Below are 16,459 nucleotides of genomic sequence, written 5' to 3' on the forward strand. Positions count from 1 at the left end.
GCAAGGCACATGATTCCGTACAGTCCAATTTCGTATGCACTCATACCGGGCCATGCCCAATCACATTCCAGGATGTGCGCTAATTTTTGTGGAGGCATTAAGTTGCATGTCAGCCGCTTGTCTACCACACTACTCGACATTGTAAAAGGCAAAGGAGGCTGTGGTGAGATTCGTGGCGTGTACGTACGTGCGCCAGGTTCGGCTCCTTCTACCGCATTGCGGTCGAATCCCAGCCTGCCTTGCAGATCGTCAGCACGCTTCAGCGCGTCCGTGGCGCTTTCGATGTGTACATTGGAAAAGTGGAGTGTCTTTTTCAGGTAGCCGAGCGCATCCTGCAGCGTTTGCGTTTCGTTGAACGGCAGCTGGCGGTTGAACGCCATCTCGGGACCGAACTCGGCAATGCGCTTCTTGAATGCCATGACAAAAGGCATCGCCTTCTTGTCTTTGAGCAAGCCAGCCGCGGCAATCTCTTCGCGCACCTTGGCGTCGTCAATCATGCCCGATGCACCGTCAAAGTGCTTCTGCACCGCGTTCACGCAAATATCCTGCCACTCTGGGAATGCATCTGCGACAAAAATGCACACCTCCTTGGGCTTGCGCTCGTCGTACTTGGGCTGCTGTGCGGGCCCTTTAACCTTTTTCCGCGTCACGGCAAGCTCGGCGTCGCGAATGGTCTTGATGGTGTCGCGCACGTATTTTGCCGCGGCCGTGAGCGCTGCATCCTCCGGCGCGGTGATGCTGGGGAAGCGCGCATTGTGCACCGAGTCGGTGTTTCCCAGGAGCACCTTGTACACATGCTCGCTAAAGTGCGGCGCAATAGGCGCAATCAGCAGCGCCTGGTTCCGGACCCAGAGCTCGATGAGCTCTGCATGCATGCCGATATCGGCCGTCGCTTCGCGGTACAAGTCACGCAAAGACTGGAACTCGTAGAACCCTTCTTTTGAGGCCTCTTTGTACGCTGCGCGTTCGTACGCGTCCTGCGTCGCTTTAATCGCCGCATTCATCTCGTTCTCAAACATGCGGTCCCAGAAAGAGTCGCGCGGACCTGTGCGCAAATCTCCACTTTTTACCTTGCCCATCATATCTGTGCACCAGTCAATCAGGGTATGGAACCGCAGGATGTTGGCATTGGCCGTTTTTTCCTCAAAGTTGGCGTCCTCGATTCCGTCGCCAGCGTCAGCCAAACTGACGCGCGATGCATCCGCGCCAAACTTCTCGGTCGCTTGCGCCATGGAGAGCGTATTGCCCGTGCTCTTGGACATTTTTGCGCCGTTCAGCATCAAATGGCCGTTTGCACGAATGGCGCGCGGCCAGTGCTCCTCGGGGAAGATGGCGGCGTGGTTGTAGATGCAAAAAGTCAAGTGGTTGTTGATCAAATCCTTGCCCGAAGAGCGCAGGTCCATGGGGTAAAAGTAGCGAAATTCGCGGCGCAGCTGGTCGGCCTTGTCAAAGGGGATGGCAGCATTTGCAGGGAACGGCGCATCGGTGAGAATATAGTCCCACACCTCGTCGGTGAGTGCATCGGGCGTGACGCCGAGCGGCCCAACCTTGCTGCCGTCTTCCACACCGCCTTGCAATTGGTAGGCAACCGTGTAGTAGGCCATGTAAATGGTCGAGTCGCTCAAGCTCTCCACCAAAAACTGCGGATCCCACGGCAATTTGGAGCCGAGGCCGTAGGAACGCGCGCAGGCCCACTGGTGCAGCCAGCCAAGCACACCTTCAAAAGAGTGGCGCGTCTCGGGCTGGAAGGTATTCAGGCGCGAAAGCAGCTTCTCCGCCTGTGCTTTCCAGCTTTCTTCGCCGTAGTCCAAGTACCATTGGTCGCAGAGCGCCACGACACACTCGTCGGCGCTGCGGCTGATAATGCGGCCTTCTGGCTCGGCGTACGCAAATGCAAGGCCTGCGTCGAGAAGCTCTTTTTGCACCTTGGGCTTGGCCTCCGGCACAGCCTCACCTTTGAAGCTGCCGACCAGCATGGTGCCGTTGTAAAAGCCTTGCTTGTACGCCACGTCTTTTGCCTCCGCAAGTGCGTTCTTGTCTTTGGGACTCTGTACCTTGAACTTTTGGACGAGATCCTCGGCGATCATATTGCTGTACCCCGGCGTTTGGATCACTGGCACGAGGTCCTTGGCTACCCACATGGGATCGATCTTGTAGAATTCGGCTTTTTTGCGGAGCTCGACAAGGTTTGCATAGTCGTCGGGAGAGTCGGAGGGAACACTGGTGACGACACCAGTGCCTTTGGTCGCAAGAACGGTGTCCATTGGGAGGACGTACACCTCGTCATGCACCGAGAAGGGCGCCTTGATCAACGTACCGATCAGGTCTGCGCCTTTGATCGACGCGAGCTTGTCTACTTTGCCGCGCACATCGGTGATACCCTGGAAGGCAAAGTTGCGCGCAGCGCGCCCAGTGCACACATACACATCCTTGTCGTTCACAGCAAATGCACCGTAGTCCAGCTTGGGCCCGACGTAGCAGTTCGTCTGGCCGTACATGGTCTCGGGACGCAAGGTGGCAGCGACAAGGTACACATTCTTGCCGGCGAGCTGTGCGTCGAGTATCGGTGCGGCGTCTTTGCTCCATTGCACGACCTGCATCTTGAGGCCAGTGTATTCCTGGGGCCCAAGGCCTTCGCCCTCCGATCGGTCGTGATCCATGCATGGCTGGCCATCTTTGGGCGAAAAAATGGTGTATCGCTCGCCAAACTTGATCTTGTTCATCGCACGGAGCTTGTTTACTTGCCAGCGGACGAACGAGTCATAGTAGGGGTTCACGTCGGTGGTCATAAACGCGCGGCGCCAATCGATACGCAAGCCAAAGCTGTTGCAGTCGCGCTTGGCAATGGGAGGAAAGTAGTGCAGCCAGTAGTAAGGGTCGGCAAAGCACTTGATCTCCTCGAGCGGCACGCCGCTGTTGAGCATGATCTGGAACTGGTACTTGAGACCCGTGCTCTTCCCGGCGAGTTTGCCTTTCGTCGCCTTGTCTACACGCTGAGCACTCGCTGCTTCTGCAGAAGCGGCCTCGTCGGCCTCGGCCTGTGCGTCGTAGCGAGAAAAGTCCTCGCCAAACATTTCAATCTCGCGAATGAGCTTGTCCGCCGCGGCGCGGATCGGCATGCCGGTAACATGAAAGGCCCAAGGAAACAGCGCACGTTTTCCAATCATGCGCTCGTACCCAGTGGCGAATTCGGCCTTGGAGAGCGTAAACGCGTGGCCAAGATGCAAGCTACCGTTCATGTACGCGTACGGAATCGTGGCGAAGAATTTCGGATATTTCTTGCGCAGCTCCTCGGGACTCAGCTCGCGAGAAGCGGTGTCGTTGGTAGGCGAGTCCACGTCAAACACATGATTTGCAATCCATTCGTGCTGGTACTTTACTTCCAGGTCGCGCAAAAAGTCGCGCTTGGACGTGTTTTCGAGTTTGATCGGCGCCGCGGTCGCATTCGTCTTTGCAGACATGCTGTCTACCAGATGTAAAAAACGTTTATGACAGAAAAGGGGCCGCCTCGTAGGTAAAATGCGGAGCACCGTCGTGATGGAAGGGCTGCGAGCAAAAGAAGCTTGCAGAGCGCCGCGCCGCGGACGGCCGGCACGTGACCGCATTTCACCCCGCACAGACGCGGCGAGGAGCGGCATGGCCGAGCATGGACCCATGCTGGAGCCATACACGCTCGCCGCGCCGCCATGGCGCCCATCTATGCATACGGATGTGTCCTTAGGGTATCCCGGAATCTGGGCTCCCACACAGGCGGAAGAACTCACTTCACAGGCGGTGCGCAGCGGCGTCACTTTTGTGCCGCCCGTACTGAACGAATCGACGAGTGTGCAGGAGCAGATCTACGAGCGATTATCACGTCCGGGCTCTATACACCTGCTCAATACGCTAGTGAATGGCGTGCGTGATGTGCGGCGTGCGCGGCGTGCGGCAGATATCACCGCGCACGAATTTCGCCTGCCGCCGCGCGTGACGCTAAACGACGGCAAACTTGCCGCGTACGTCCGCGCACTTTCGGATCCCCTTGTGCCGCTCGCGCACCTGGCACGGGGCCTGCCGTATGGATTTCGCGGAATGAAGCTACTGGACATGCTCTGGCAGGGGCCGCAGCCCGAGGTGGGCGTCGCTTCTTGGCGCCAAAACTATACTGGCCAAGGCATTCCCATCCCACGGGCCATGTGGTTCATTCACGCCATTGGCGCATGCGAGGTGCAGACACAAAAATGCAGCGCGGTGCACTATACGGAGGATTGGACCGCCGCCGTGCTTGCGTGGCTCACGCAGCAGCTCGACGTCCTTCCGCACGACGAAGCGGCGGAACAAGGCGCGATTCCCGGCGTACAAGACGCGTCTGTAGTGCATTGGACCAACAAGTGGTCGTATGCGCTAGCACTTGTTCAAGCGATGCGCTCTGATTCGTTGCTCGCCGACGATGCGTACTTGCGCTGGGTAGTGACGCAGCTGCACGCATCGCAGGGATGTACGCGCGCCTGTATGCTTCAGATCGTATGCACTGTGTACAAAGATCTATTGGCGCGTGCGTGCCTTGGTGTGAATCTCATCGCGGCACTCTCTACGCCGCACACGTCGCCCACGCGCGCATGGTTCGCAGAACAAGAGGCCAGTCTCCTCCGGCGATGCTACGAAACGGAGCCGCGTGCGTTTGTGGGCATGCATCTGTGGACGCCAACGTCGCGCTTGCCCGTCCTGCTTGGGACGCTGGAAGCGCCATTCTACCCCCCCGAGGCAGCGCAAAGCCGGCTGCTCGAAGGCGCACTCGCGCCACTCCTTGCATCCTCTCGCACGGACAGCGCAGTGGCGTGGGATGCCGTCGCGATCCACTTGCTCGACACGGGCGAGCAAGACACGACCACACTCTTTCTGCGCTACTTTCTTCCGCCTGGTATGCTGCCAGACGTGGAGCGGCGCGTCTCGCTCCTTCTCACATGGGCGTGCACGCTTGATCGCGATTATCCCGGGCGCGTATACATTGCCGTCGAGCTGGTGCGCCTTTTTGACGCGTGCCAAAACAACCGGCTTGTTTTGCACGACGGGCGCCACGTTGCATGGCCGGCCCAGCGCTATGCGCTATTTGACACCATTGCACGCTGGATAGACACGATCGAGTCTGCAGACGCGCCAGCGCATGCAAACGCCGAGCTCGGCGCGCTCTCTTTGCCGAGCGTTGCACGCTTGCTGGGCGCGCTGTGCAGCGCCAATCTCTTTAGTTTTGTCCGCTTCTTCCAGCGCCTGCAGCTGCGCGGCACCGTGTGCTTGGAAACGGATGCGCCGCGCACGCAGCGCACCAGGACACACATCCACGCGCGCATCTTTTGCAGCATGCCCATCCACCACGTCTCGGACACGGTAGTGCAGCAGCGCCGCGTTGCCATTTACGGCCAGTGCGCCGCGCAGTCGTACGAAGAAGCGACAGAGCAGCGCGCATTTCGCGAGGTATCGCAAACATTTCCATGGCTGTGCCATGCTCTTCCCGAGGAAGAGCACATCGCGTCGCCCGCCTCGGCCCCGCCACCGTCGCCAGCGGCCATGGCACCACCAGACATGCCCGCCCTTCCAGCGTCCCCATCGTTTCCCGACAACGCATCGCCTGTGTTGGATGCGCTGCAGCTGCGGCAGAAAGTGCCGTACTTGCTCTCTGCATCGCCGTACGTCCAGGACAGGATAGCACAGCGCATCGGCCCCGTGCTCACCAGCGAAACAGCACGCGCGCCCACAGCCGACGAATTTTGCGAGATTGCCTCGATGCTGTGCGCTATCGAAGCACTTTCCACGCTGGCAAACCTATGCCTCGCACTGCTCGACCGCCACGTCGAGCCTTCGTGCGTGGTGAGTGTATGCCATATCCTTGCCGCACACAGCCGCACTTGGGATGCATTGCGCATCACCGATGCACTCGCCGCGCACGTAGCGCCGCACGCCGTGCACGATAGCTCTGCGCCCGGCACATCTGTGCGCGTCGTCCACTCCCGCGGACGGAGCATGGCCGTGGCGTCGGCGCGGGGTGCGTTGAATGCCATGGGGCGCGGCGACCTAGAAGAAAAGCTGATGCCTGCGCGGCCCGTGCATGCGACAATGCTGGCCGCAGCACACGCACCGAGTCGGGCGCTACTTTGCGGCACAAGTGGTGAAGCACTCGACGCTGCGTGTGCCGCGCTCTTGGCCACCGTGCCGCTCGACGATGCGCCCAATGCGCTCTGGCAGCACGCCTTGGACATGGCCAGTGCGCCGGACGCACAGCCATTTTCGCCCGCGATTGTCGCGTGCATTGCCGCGGTTGCGGGCGCTGCAGGCGTCCGTCTTGCGGTGCGCGACTGGATACGCAAGCGGTACGCTCTGGACGGTGGCGCGGCGGCACCGGCATCGACGGCATGGTGCGCCTTGGTCGCTGGCATGGTGCGCTTTGGTCATTTGGAGCTCGATTCCCTCCTGCACACGCTCTCTGATTTTGTGGCAGAGCACCGCGACGCGACCACACACATGTTTTGGTCCGCGTGTGTTGCGCTGTCAGACACGCTGTTCTGTGCACATTCGAGCTCGGCATGTGGCATCGCCACGGTGGGCGTCGCGACGTGGCACGATTTGGTGTTGCAGCGCGATATGCTTGTGCGGCGCAATGCGCTGATGCCGTGGGTGCTCGCGGTGCGCCATGCGCCAAGCCTTGCAGCGCGCCTTGCGCCGCACGCCGAGTGGCTACGCCTGCAGTGGCGCACCCACCCTGGTGCATTTTTGCACGGCACCGACGCAGCGTCCGAGCATGTATTGCGCGCCGCGCACGTTTGGAGCGCGTCTGTGCTTTTGCGGCATGGGACGCCGGACCAGATTGCAGACGCGCTGGAGCGTGTGAGCCCTTGTGACGCTGCGTGGTCGCTTGCCGAGCTGCGCTTGGTACTGGACACGGTCGAGCCGGCGCGCCTTGCGGAGCTCGTCGAGTCGTTGATGCCGTGCCTTTTGCCTGCGCCTGCCGCGCTGCAAGGCGCGCGCGACGAGCTTTTGTTTGGGTTTGGCGCCCAGCGCATGGTGCACGACGCGCTCGCAAGCACCGCGCTCCGGCGCTGGGTTGCGGCGCCGGACGAGGAACAAGGCGCCGTTTACATCCATGCGATGGTGCGCCTGGCCCATGCATGGCGCGGCGAGCTCTACTGCGACGAGGCGATTTTGCTCGATGCGCTGCGCGCGCTCGACAAAGCGCTCGATGCTGCACACGAGCCTTTGGCCGTGCTCTTGTTCGTGCTCCGCTGTGATGCATGGCGCGCAAACGGTGTGTTTTCACAGGCGCTCCGTGCGGCGCTCTTGCAGCTGCTTCCGCGGCTTCTCCGCCTTTGCGAAGAGGCCGGCGGCGCAATGGCGGAGCTGCTCGAGGCGTGTACCGTGCAGGTGGAGCTTGCGGTCGGCGCCGAGGCGCTCGCAGCGTGGCTGCCTACTGCGCCGCACGTCCCGCCGCGATTGCAGCGCCTCGTAGAGCACGCTTCGCTGCCGCTGCACGCATGGCAGCGCTTTGACGCACTCGGCAATCCGCCGCCGCCCCCGACGCGCGATCCGTGGGCCGTGCCGCTGGAGAATTGCGGCGCGCTTCCGCTGGAGGTGTGCGATACGTGCAAAACACGCGATGGCGTGCCCAACACGGGGGAGCGCTCCGCGCCGCCCCTGTGGCTCACGAGCGAACAGACGTACGGAGATATGGACAACATGCCCCTTGGCGCGCAGACGATCGCGTCGCGCGCCACGCTGCAGGATGGCATGAAACGTGCGCGGTATGTCTAGTGATGTACATTCTATTTAAAACTGTTGTTAGGCACAGGCGTACGTACCACACCGAGATAGGATTCGGCAACGATGCGCGCGCGCGCATTCAAGCTTAGTTTCATCTCGCTGACCTCCTTGTCGACTTCCTCCATGAACTGTATAATAAAGTCGACCAGCTTGTGCTTCAGCATGGTTTCAGTGTTAAAGTTGGTGATTAGGAAGCTGATGTCAAAGCCAGGGATGGGTTTCCGCCGCAGAATGACAAAGTTTTCTGCGCGCTGCATGAGGAAACGCGTGAACTTATGGGCGAGAATTTGCTCGATCTCGTCGGCCTGCTTAATTTTGATGCTTAGACGCACGCTGTTGACGGACGGCTCAATAAGCACAACTTCGTGCTCGTTACGACTCACCGTCAGCGGCGCAAGGACCACTTCGGGCGTCGATTGCGCCTCGATCTCGGGGATATTGTGCCGCTCAACGATTTGCGACGCAAAATTGTCCAGCGTAAGTGCCGCCGTTAGCGATGCACGGACGCATTCCAAATACGGGCGCAAGGTATTCGACTACGGTGAGACTCGATCGCAACGCACCATGGCGGGGTGGAGAGCGAGATCCGTTCGGCCGATGTGCGCACCGCTCGATTCGCCACGTGGCAGCGTTGCAGGTTCGTCGTGTCGTCCATGGCGCTGCGCAGATGGCGCGTAGCGCTGCGCGTGTGCAGCAAGCGCGTTGCTGACGAGGGGAGGAGTGCGGGCTACCTGAAGGCTTCTTTGGGCTGCGTCTTGCCCACTTTTGCTTTTTTTTTTGGCGCGCGTGCAGCTACGCGCATTTGCTACATTCCATTGCACGGTGCCCTGCTTATAGTCCATAATACTTCTTGTAGTGCGCATCGCTGCGTTTTTTTCCCGCCGTGCTCGCCATGCTCGCCATGCTCGCCAGCACGGTCGGCGCAGCAATCGACCACGTGGTCCGATGCGGATGCGCCGTAAGTCGTGCAAAAACGTGCCGCTTGTCCTTGACGTTCTTGGCGACAGAGCCTCATGTCTGGTGCGCCCTATACAGTGATCTGACCACAGTCTCCGATCACGATCAAGCCGTGCATGGAGCTTTACCTGCGCATTCCGTGCACGCACACGATACCACAACCCAAGCGACACATGGCCGTGCGCATCAAAGGCCCGCGTTTATAGACGATGCAGAGGCGAATCCCGATCTGTACGGATTGCGCCGCTCCGGGCGCGCGCCCTCTCGAAAATTGGTGCGTTCTCACACATACTCATCGCAGTACAACGATGTAAGCGACGGAGAGCCAGAAGCGCCTGCTTTGCCGAGTGTATCGCCCGACGATGACGATGACGATGACGATGACGATGACGATGATGATTTTGGCGGTGTTGCAAAGAGCCGTAAACGTGTGCGGGCAGATACAAGCAAGTTTGGCACTGCCGTGCGCATGTCTAGCCGGAACGATGGCAAAGCGTTGAATTACGCGGACGACTTCAGCGTCGAGGACTACGATCCATTCGAAGACAAAATCGACGCGCAGTCTGTCGCGCCCGCACAAGCACAGGAGGACCATATCGAGGCTGTTGTTGGGCACGAGCGCGACGAGGCGCACCTGGACGACGCCCAAGATATCCCTGCGGAAAATTTGCGCTTCATCATCAAATGGCGCAACTATTCCCACTTGCACAACACGCACGAGCTGTACGAGTTTTTAAAGAGCTATTCCGGCTTCAAGCGCGTCACGAACTATATCAAGGCTGTATGGCAGCCGCTGCACGAGATTCAAACAAACCCACACGCCTCGCGCGAAGATCTTGAGGCGATGCAGATTCAGTGCGAGCGACAGCGTGAGCTTCTGGAAAATTACCGTACGGTGGAGCGTGTTATTGCACAGCGCGACAATGCGCCGACTGCCGAGATGCCATATCCCCATCTGGCGTACCTGTGCAAATGGAAAGGACTTGGGTATGCAGACGCGTCGTGGGAGTCGGAGGAGGACATTACACAGATGGCAAGGCCTGCCATCGACGCCTTTCTGCACCGCTCCATTTCCGTCACCGTTCCTGCGTGCAGCGAGACATTCAGTCGCGGCAGGCCGCCGTATGTGCGCATGACAGAGCAGCCCAAGTACATTGGCGCACACGGCCAGCTTAAGGATTTTCAAATGACAGGACTCAACTGGCTCGCGTATTTGTGGAGCATTGGGGAAAACGGCATCCTCGCCGACGAGATGGGCCTGGGAAAAACGGTGCAGACGGTCGCATTTTTTTCGTACTTGTTCCACACTTGCTACCAGTACGGCCCATTCTTGGTCGTTGTCCCGCTAAGTACCCTGCCTGCGTGGCTCGCACAGTTTGCGGATTGGGCGCCCGATTTGAATGTAGTGGCGTACATGGGCAACTCCCAAAGCCGCGCGGTGATTCGCGAGTACGAGTTTGGGCCGTTGCGAAAGATGCGTTTGAATGTGCTGGTAACTACCTACGAGTTTATCCTCAAGGACCGCGCCGAGCTCGGTGCGATCAAGTGGCAGTACCTTGCCGTCGACGAAGCACACCGACTAAAAAACGCTGAGTCACAGCTGTACGAGGCGCTCGGCTCTTTTCACACGGGCGGCAAGCTGCTCATCACGGGAACGCCGCTGCAGAACAATGTGCGCGAGCTCTCTGCGTTGCTCCATTTCCTGCGCCCCGACCAGTTTGACTTGGAAGTCGACTTTGACATTGAGCACGTCGACCAGTCCAAGATTCACGAGCTGCACGAAAGGCTGGAGAATGTGATGCTTCGGCGGCTCAAGCGCGACGTGGTCAAGGAACTGCCGACCAAGTCGGAGCAAATTTTGCGTGTGGAAATGTCGGCGATGCAGCAGCGCATGTACAAGGCCATTCTCTCGCGCAACTTCTCCGTTTTAAGTGGCGGCGGATCCACCCAAATCTCCTTGCTAAACGTTGCCATGGAGTTGAAAAAAGCGTCGAACCATCCCTATCTTTTTGATGGTGTGGAGACGCCTTCGCAATCCAGAGAAGAGACGCTGCGGGGCCTCATTATGCACAGCGGCAAGATGGTTTTGCTCGACAAGCTTCTCGCCCGGCTCAAGGCAGACGGCCATCGAGTCCTGATCTTTAGCCAAATGGTCCACATGCTTGACATTCTCTCCGACTACCTCGCGTTCCGTGGTTATGTCCACCAGCGCCTGGATGGCACTATTTCCTCCGAGACTCGCAACGGGGCCATTGCACACTTCAACGCCCCGGGCTCGCCGGATTTCTGTTTTCTGCTTTCCACGCGCGCCGGCGGTCTTGGGATCAACCTCGAGACTGCCGATACAGTTATCATCTTTGACAGCGATTGGAATCCGCAAAACGACTTGCAGGCCATGTCGCGTGCGCACCGCTTGAATTCCAAGTTCCATGTGAGCGTGTTTCGCTTCTTGACCAAAGGCACGGTCGAGGAGGATGTGCTGGAAAAGGCGAAGCGCAAAATGGTGCTGGAATACGCCATCATCCACCAGATGGATACCTCCGGCACTAATTTTGCGCCCAAGTCGCTAGCAAAAAGTGCACAACATTTTAGCCGCGATGAGCTCGGCGAGATTCTCAAGTTTGGCGCGCAGAGCATCTTTAAATCCGACGAAGGCGGCCAGCAGAAAAAGCTGGACGAGATGGATCTGGACGATATCTTAACCCATGCAGAGGCGTGTGAGACGGAAATGAACACCAACACCGCCTCGTCTGGTGGCGAAGGGTTCTTGCAGCAGTTCGCACAAGTCCAGGACTTTAAGGCGGACGATATGAGCTGGGAGGATATAATCCCGCTCGAGGAGCGTGTCCAAGCGGAAGAAGTGGAGCGACAGCGCGCCGTGGAAAGTGCAATGGCGGCCAGTTCGTCGCGCAGACTCGCAGCTGTCGCAGCAGAGAATGCGACCGCACATGCTGCCGAAGCCGACGATGAGATAGATGTGGCTCTCAAAGGGAAGAACGGCGCACGCAAGACGCAAGGCCAGCGCTCTTTGGAGCTCAAGGAGCGCGATTTGCGTGTTCTTTTGCGCGGGATTCAGCGTTGGGGCGATATCCGATACCGCTACGATATTATTGTGCAGGAAGGCAAGCTGCAAGACAAGAACCGCGCCGTGCTGCTGCAAGCCTCGGACGAGCTCATAGAGCTTGCCGAACAAAAAATAGCCGAGCACCAGGCGTTTCTGAAAGGGAAACAGGAACGCCGTGAAGAAATCACGTCGGCGCTTCGACAGCGTGCAGTGCTGCTGAATTACCGCGGCATTTCAAGCATCAATGCAGAGACCATTTTGGTACGACACCGCGAGCTTCACCTCCTCAGCGAGATTCTAAATGCCGCGGCGAATCCGCTCCAGTGGCGGATCCCTGTGGAGTCGCTTAAGAGCACGCTAAACTGGAACTGCACGTGGAGCAACACGGAAGACTCTATGCTGCTTGTCGGCATTTGGCGCCATGGCTTTGGCTCCTGGGAGCAAATCGAAGCGGACCCCGACTTGGGCTTGGCCAACCACTTTTTCCTCGAAGGGAAGCGTGCTTTGGATAACAAGGATGGGGGAGAAGAGAAGAAGGGCAAAGGCGCGAGCAAATCGCGCCCCATACCCACTGCGATCCATCTTGTGCGGCGCGGCGACTACCTCTTGAAAGCGCTGCGCGAATCCGTCGCGGACAAGAGAGGCGGCGCTGAGCAGGAAAAGAAGAAAAAGGCGCGCAGCTCCGCTTCTGCCGCGTCGCACGGTACGTCTGAAAAGAGCAAGCGCAGCGCTGCTCAGTATTCGTCCGACGAGGAAGACGACGGTGGCTATGCGAGCATGGACGAGTTGGAGTGCAAAGAGTTGATGCGCCCGTGCAAGCGCCAGCTCAAGACGCTCAAGGACGAGACCGAGTCACTCGATAGGGAAACCAAGGTGGCCACACTGAAAGAATGTCTCTCGGCCATCGGCAACCACATTGACCATTTGATCGAGACCAAGTTTGCCAACTTGCCCAAGGAGCGCCGACAAAAATGGTATCAGCACCTCTGGGCCTTTTCCTCTTTTTTCTGGCCCAAGAAGGTGGAACCGGAAAAGCTACGCGCCATTTTTGCCAAGCTGACGGGGCATGCGCCAGGGCAAAAAGAGGGCCAGGGCCAAGGCACAAAGCGCAAGGATGCGGACAGCGAGGCGCGCGGGGAGAAAAAAGCACGCCCTGCTCCATAGACGGATGCTAGTGTAGGCTATTCGTTCCTTTCTACAGTTCTTCCTCTGATACGCTCCGATCGTCCAGGTCCATGAGCGCATCCATGCTCGTCGCAAGTCCTATGGTGCTGCGTTTCTTCTCTTTGCGCGCTTTCCGGCGCTGTGCACCGCGCGGCACGGCCATATATTCTTGCTCTGCAGGCGTAAACATTGGCTTTTCCTTGCTTCGTTTCGGCACAGACACCACGTCCGCCTCGCTCTCGGCGTCGTGTGCCAGTGCCTCGAACGCATTGGGTCGGGCTGGGAAGTGAGGCGGCCATTCATGCTCGTCATCGCTCGAATCCAGCGCACGATCGTGCTTTCCTAATGTCGAGCTCGTTGCATCGGCCGGCGCTTCCTCCTCCAGTCCAGGCACAGCTGCGGTCGCTTCATACGCACCGTCGCCGCCGAACGCTTCGGCATCTGCCGAGCCCAAAAGAGCAGCAAGGTCAAACGCTTTGCTAAATGTAGAAAGCACCGCATCGCCGCCCTCGGACGGCAGACCTTGCCCATCCGCGGTCCGCAAAGCGCCCTGGGCCAAGCGCCGCTTGGGCGGGTCGGTGTGGTATCGAATTTTGCCTGTATTCCATTCGTGGAGCACAGAGCGTGCAGTCGCATCCACGTCTGGCAATGCACCGCGCCCCAAGCGCCCTTTTTGGTACGCTACGCGAAGCAAAAAGTCGTGCGCGTCGTGGCCGCCGAATTCCGGAATGCCATACACGCTGCACAAGTACTTTACCCCGACGCGGTTCACAATCGTTTGCACGGGTTCGATGGGATCGTCGACAAGTTCTACCTTGAGCACATTCCGCAGCATTGCCGCCTCGGCAGCAGCAACTGCCTCTTCCTGTGTGGCGCCAAGCGGCGCATTCGAATCGGTAAACACGATGCCCGGCGAATCGAGCAGCCGTACCTGGCGATCCAACATGATGCCTTGCATGACTTTGGTATGGCCCGGCGTAGCAGCAACGCCACACACGCGCGACCGCTTCAGCGAATTAATCAAGCTGCTTTTCCCCACATTGGGCGCGCCGATAATCCCTACCGTGATGCTCGACTTCAAGTTTAAGTTGCGCGAGTAGTTTTTGATAAGTTGGAGCAGTGCACGCGTGCCTGCTGCCTCAGCACCGCCCCCGAGTTGTGCGTCGTGCTTGGTGGTATTTTGTTTCCAGTGCAGCGAAGGGCCTTGGCCGAGGTTGTTGCGCTGCTGCTGTGTGGAAGCCTTGAACGGCAGCGTGGGAAAATCGTCGCGCAAATACTCGAGCCACGCGCGTGTGTTGGACTGCGGCACCAAATCGATCTTGTTCAGGATCAGCACAATGCGTTTCCCAAGCGCTGCCGCCTCGCGCTCCACAGCGTATGCACGACACCCCAGCGGGTCACGCACGTCCAACACCTCGAGAATCACGTCCGCATTCTCCAGCACCTTGCGCATCTCTTTCATGTACGTTTTCATGCTGTTGTCGCGCTCTGTGAGCTGCGCCAAGCGACGTTGTGCGTCGCGCATGGGGCCTTTTGCATTGTCGTTCCACGAATCGTCCCCGCCTTCCGCCGCGCTCAGCTGGAGCATGTCTGCATTCGACTGTTTGGCACACGCAATCCGTCCGCGCCGCAGCGGCCCTTGGTGCATACGGCCGTGCGCCTGCTTGGGCGCTTGTCCAGTGCCGCGCCGTTTTCCCATGGTGGAGGCGCACTTTTTTTTCACGTGGAGGTAGGAAGACGACGTTTTTTCTACCATGGCAAGTGCGCCTGCCTTGTCGCTCCATACGCCGCGCCGGGTGCCGAGCAGCGAAGCTGCCAAGAGACAGTATGAGCTGCTCCCAAAATACCAGCGCAATGCCGACGGCACGCCTGATTATCTTCGTATGGTGTTGAGTGCACACCTGTACGACCTAGCAAAAGTCACGCCAGTGCAAAAAGCGTCGCACATCTCGTCGCGTCTGGGGTGCAACGTGATGCTCAAGCGCGAGGACTTGCAGCCCGTGTTTAGTTTCAAGCTGCGTGGTGCGTACAATATGATGCGCCAGCTCGAGGAGAGTAAGAAATGGAGGGGTGTCGTGGCCTGCAGTGCTGGAAATCACGCGCAGGGCGTCGCTATGGCTGGCGCCCATCTGTCTATCCCGTGCACGATAGTGATGCCGAGTGGCACACCGCAGATCAAATGGGAAAATGTGAAGCGCCTTGGCGCCAAGGTCGTTTTTTACGGTGCGAATTTCGACGAAGCCAAAGCAGAATGCACGCGCTTGGCCCAGGCGTACGACCTCACCGTCATTCCGCCGTTTGACCATCCCCAGGTGATTGCGGGCCAGGGAACCATCGGTGTCGAAATATGCAACCAAATTGACCTGTCCAATGTCGACACTATATTTTGTGCGGTCGGCGGCGGCGGTTTGCTGAGCGGCGTCGCTACGTATGTCAAGCGCATCGCGCCGCCGCACGTCAAGGTCATTGGCGTGGAGACTTTTGATGCGGACGCGCTAGCGCAGAGCCTGGAGCAAGGCGATCGGGTCACACTCCACGAGGCGGGCCTTTTTAGCGATGGCACGGCCGTGCGTATTGTCGGGGAAGAGTGTTTCCGCCTTTGTGCCGAGCTTGTGGACGGCGTGGTGCGTGTATCCAACGACGAAATCTGCGCGGCCATCAAGGACATTTTCGAGGACACGCGCTCGATCACAGAGCCTGCCGGCGCACTCGCTGTCGCGGGCCTGAAGCGCTACGTCGCGGAGCAGGGCGCTGCTGCAAGTGGTCGCACGTTTGTTGCCGTCGTCAGCGGCGCCAACATGAACTTTTCGCGCCTCCGCTTTGTCTCTGAGCGCGCAGATATGGGCGAGCAGCGCGAGGTGATTATTTCCGTCGAGATTCCCGACGAGCCCGGGAGCTTCTTGAAGCTCCACGGAGAAATCAGCCCCCGCGACGTGACGGAATTTTCGTACCGCTACAGCGGCGACCGCCGCGCCTTTATCTTTTCCTCTTTTTTGTTGAACGGCCAGATCCCGCAGCAGCGTGCGAACCCGATCTTGGCCAGCACTGCACCAGGCACACGGGGCTCGATCCGCGACCGCGAAATTGCGGGTGTTGTGGATGCTATCAACGCACATGGCATGCACGCCGTGGACATCACCAACGACGAAATGGTCAAGACGCATATGCGGTACATGATTGGCGGTCGTGCGCGCGTTCCCGACGAGCGTGTGTTTCGCTTCGAATTTCCTGAGCGCCCCGGCGCATTGCGCAAATTTTTAGAAGGGATCAACATGGGGTGGAACATTTCCCTCTTCCACTACCGCAACCACGGCGGCGACATTGCCAAAGTCTTGGCGGGAATCCAAGTTCCCAGCGACACCGAGGCCAAGTTTGACCAGTTCTTGGCAGACCTTGGCTACCAGTACCAAGAGGAGACGCAGAATCCTATATACCGCAGGTACTTGATCGAAGTTGACGCTTGATCATGGAAATATACAGTTTCTA

General features: G+C 58.9%; 6 protein-coding genes across 6 annotated transcripts; 3 read left to right on the forward strand and 3 right to left on the reverse strand.

Moving 5' to 3' along the window:
* Window positions 1-129: 129 nt before the first annotated feature.
* CDC60 (leucine--tRNA ligase) lies at window positions 130-3,461 on the reverse strand (the record flags this gene model as incomplete). Its single annotated transcript, XM_056207394.1, has 2 exons — window positions 130-158; window positions 188-3,461. 2 exons carry the CDS (start codon window positions 3,459-3,461, stop codon window positions 130-132), a joined length of 3,303 nt encoding a protein of 1,100 aa, XP_056063369.1.
* Window positions 3,462-3,636: 175 nt separating this feature from the next.
* Window positions 3,637-7,779, forward strand: SRB8 (RNA polymerase II mediator complex subunit; the record flags this gene model as incomplete). Its single annotated transcript, XM_056207395.1, has 1 exon — window positions 3,637-7,779. The coding sequence occupies one exon, from the start codon at window positions 3,637-3,639 to the stop codon at window positions 7,777-7,779; it is 4,143 nt and encodes a 1,380-aa protein (XP_056063370.1).
* Window positions 7,780-7,790: 11 nt separating this feature from the next.
* ARC19 (Arp complex subunit) lies at window positions 7,791-8,354 on the reverse strand (the record flags this gene model as incomplete). The annotated part of the gene is made up of 2 exons (XM_056207396.1): window positions 7,791-8,324; window positions 8,352-8,354. The coding sequence occupies 2 exons, from the start codon at window positions 8,352-8,354 to the stop codon at window positions 7,791-7,793; spliced, it is 537 nt and encodes a 178-aa protein (XP_056063371.1).
* A 447-nt stretch (window positions 8,355-8,801) lies between these two features.
* CHD1 (DNA helicase) lies at window positions 8,802-12,973 on the forward strand (the record flags this gene model as incomplete). Its single annotated transcript, XM_056207397.1, has 2 exons — window positions 8,802-8,808; window positions 8,838-12,973. 2 exons carry the CDS (start codon window positions 8,802-8,804, stop codon window positions 12,971-12,973), a joined length of 4,143 nt encoding a protein of 1,380 aa, XP_056063372.1.
* A 31-nt stretch (window positions 12,974-13,004) lies between these two features.
* Window positions 13,005-14,672, reverse strand: NUG1 (nuclear GTP-binding protein nug1; the record flags this gene model as incomplete). The annotated part of the gene is made up of 1 exon (XM_056207398.1): window positions 13,005-14,672. The coding sequence occupies one exon, from the start codon at window positions 14,670-14,672 to the stop codon at window positions 13,005-13,007; it is 1,668 nt and encodes a 555-aa protein (XP_056063373.1).
* A 55-nt stretch (window positions 14,673-14,727) lies between these two features.
* Window positions 14,728-16,437, forward strand: ILV1 (threonine ammonia-lyase; the record flags this gene model as incomplete). The annotated part of the gene is made up of 1 exon (XM_056207399.1): window positions 14,728-16,437. The coding sequence occupies one exon, from the start codon at window positions 14,728-14,730 to the stop codon at window positions 16,435-16,437; it is 1,710 nt and encodes a 569-aa protein (XP_056063374.1).
* Window positions 16,438-16,459: the final 22 nt, after the last annotated feature.

The sequence above is a fragment of the Malassezia vespertilionis genome, chromosome 5, assembly GCF_029542925.1.
Source record: "Malassezia vespertilionis chromosome 5, complete sequence".
In the NCBI taxonomy this organism is placed as follows: domain Eukaryota; kingdom Fungi; phylum Basidiomycota; class Malasseziomycetes; order Malasseziales; family Malasseziaceae; genus Malassezia; species Malassezia vespertilionis.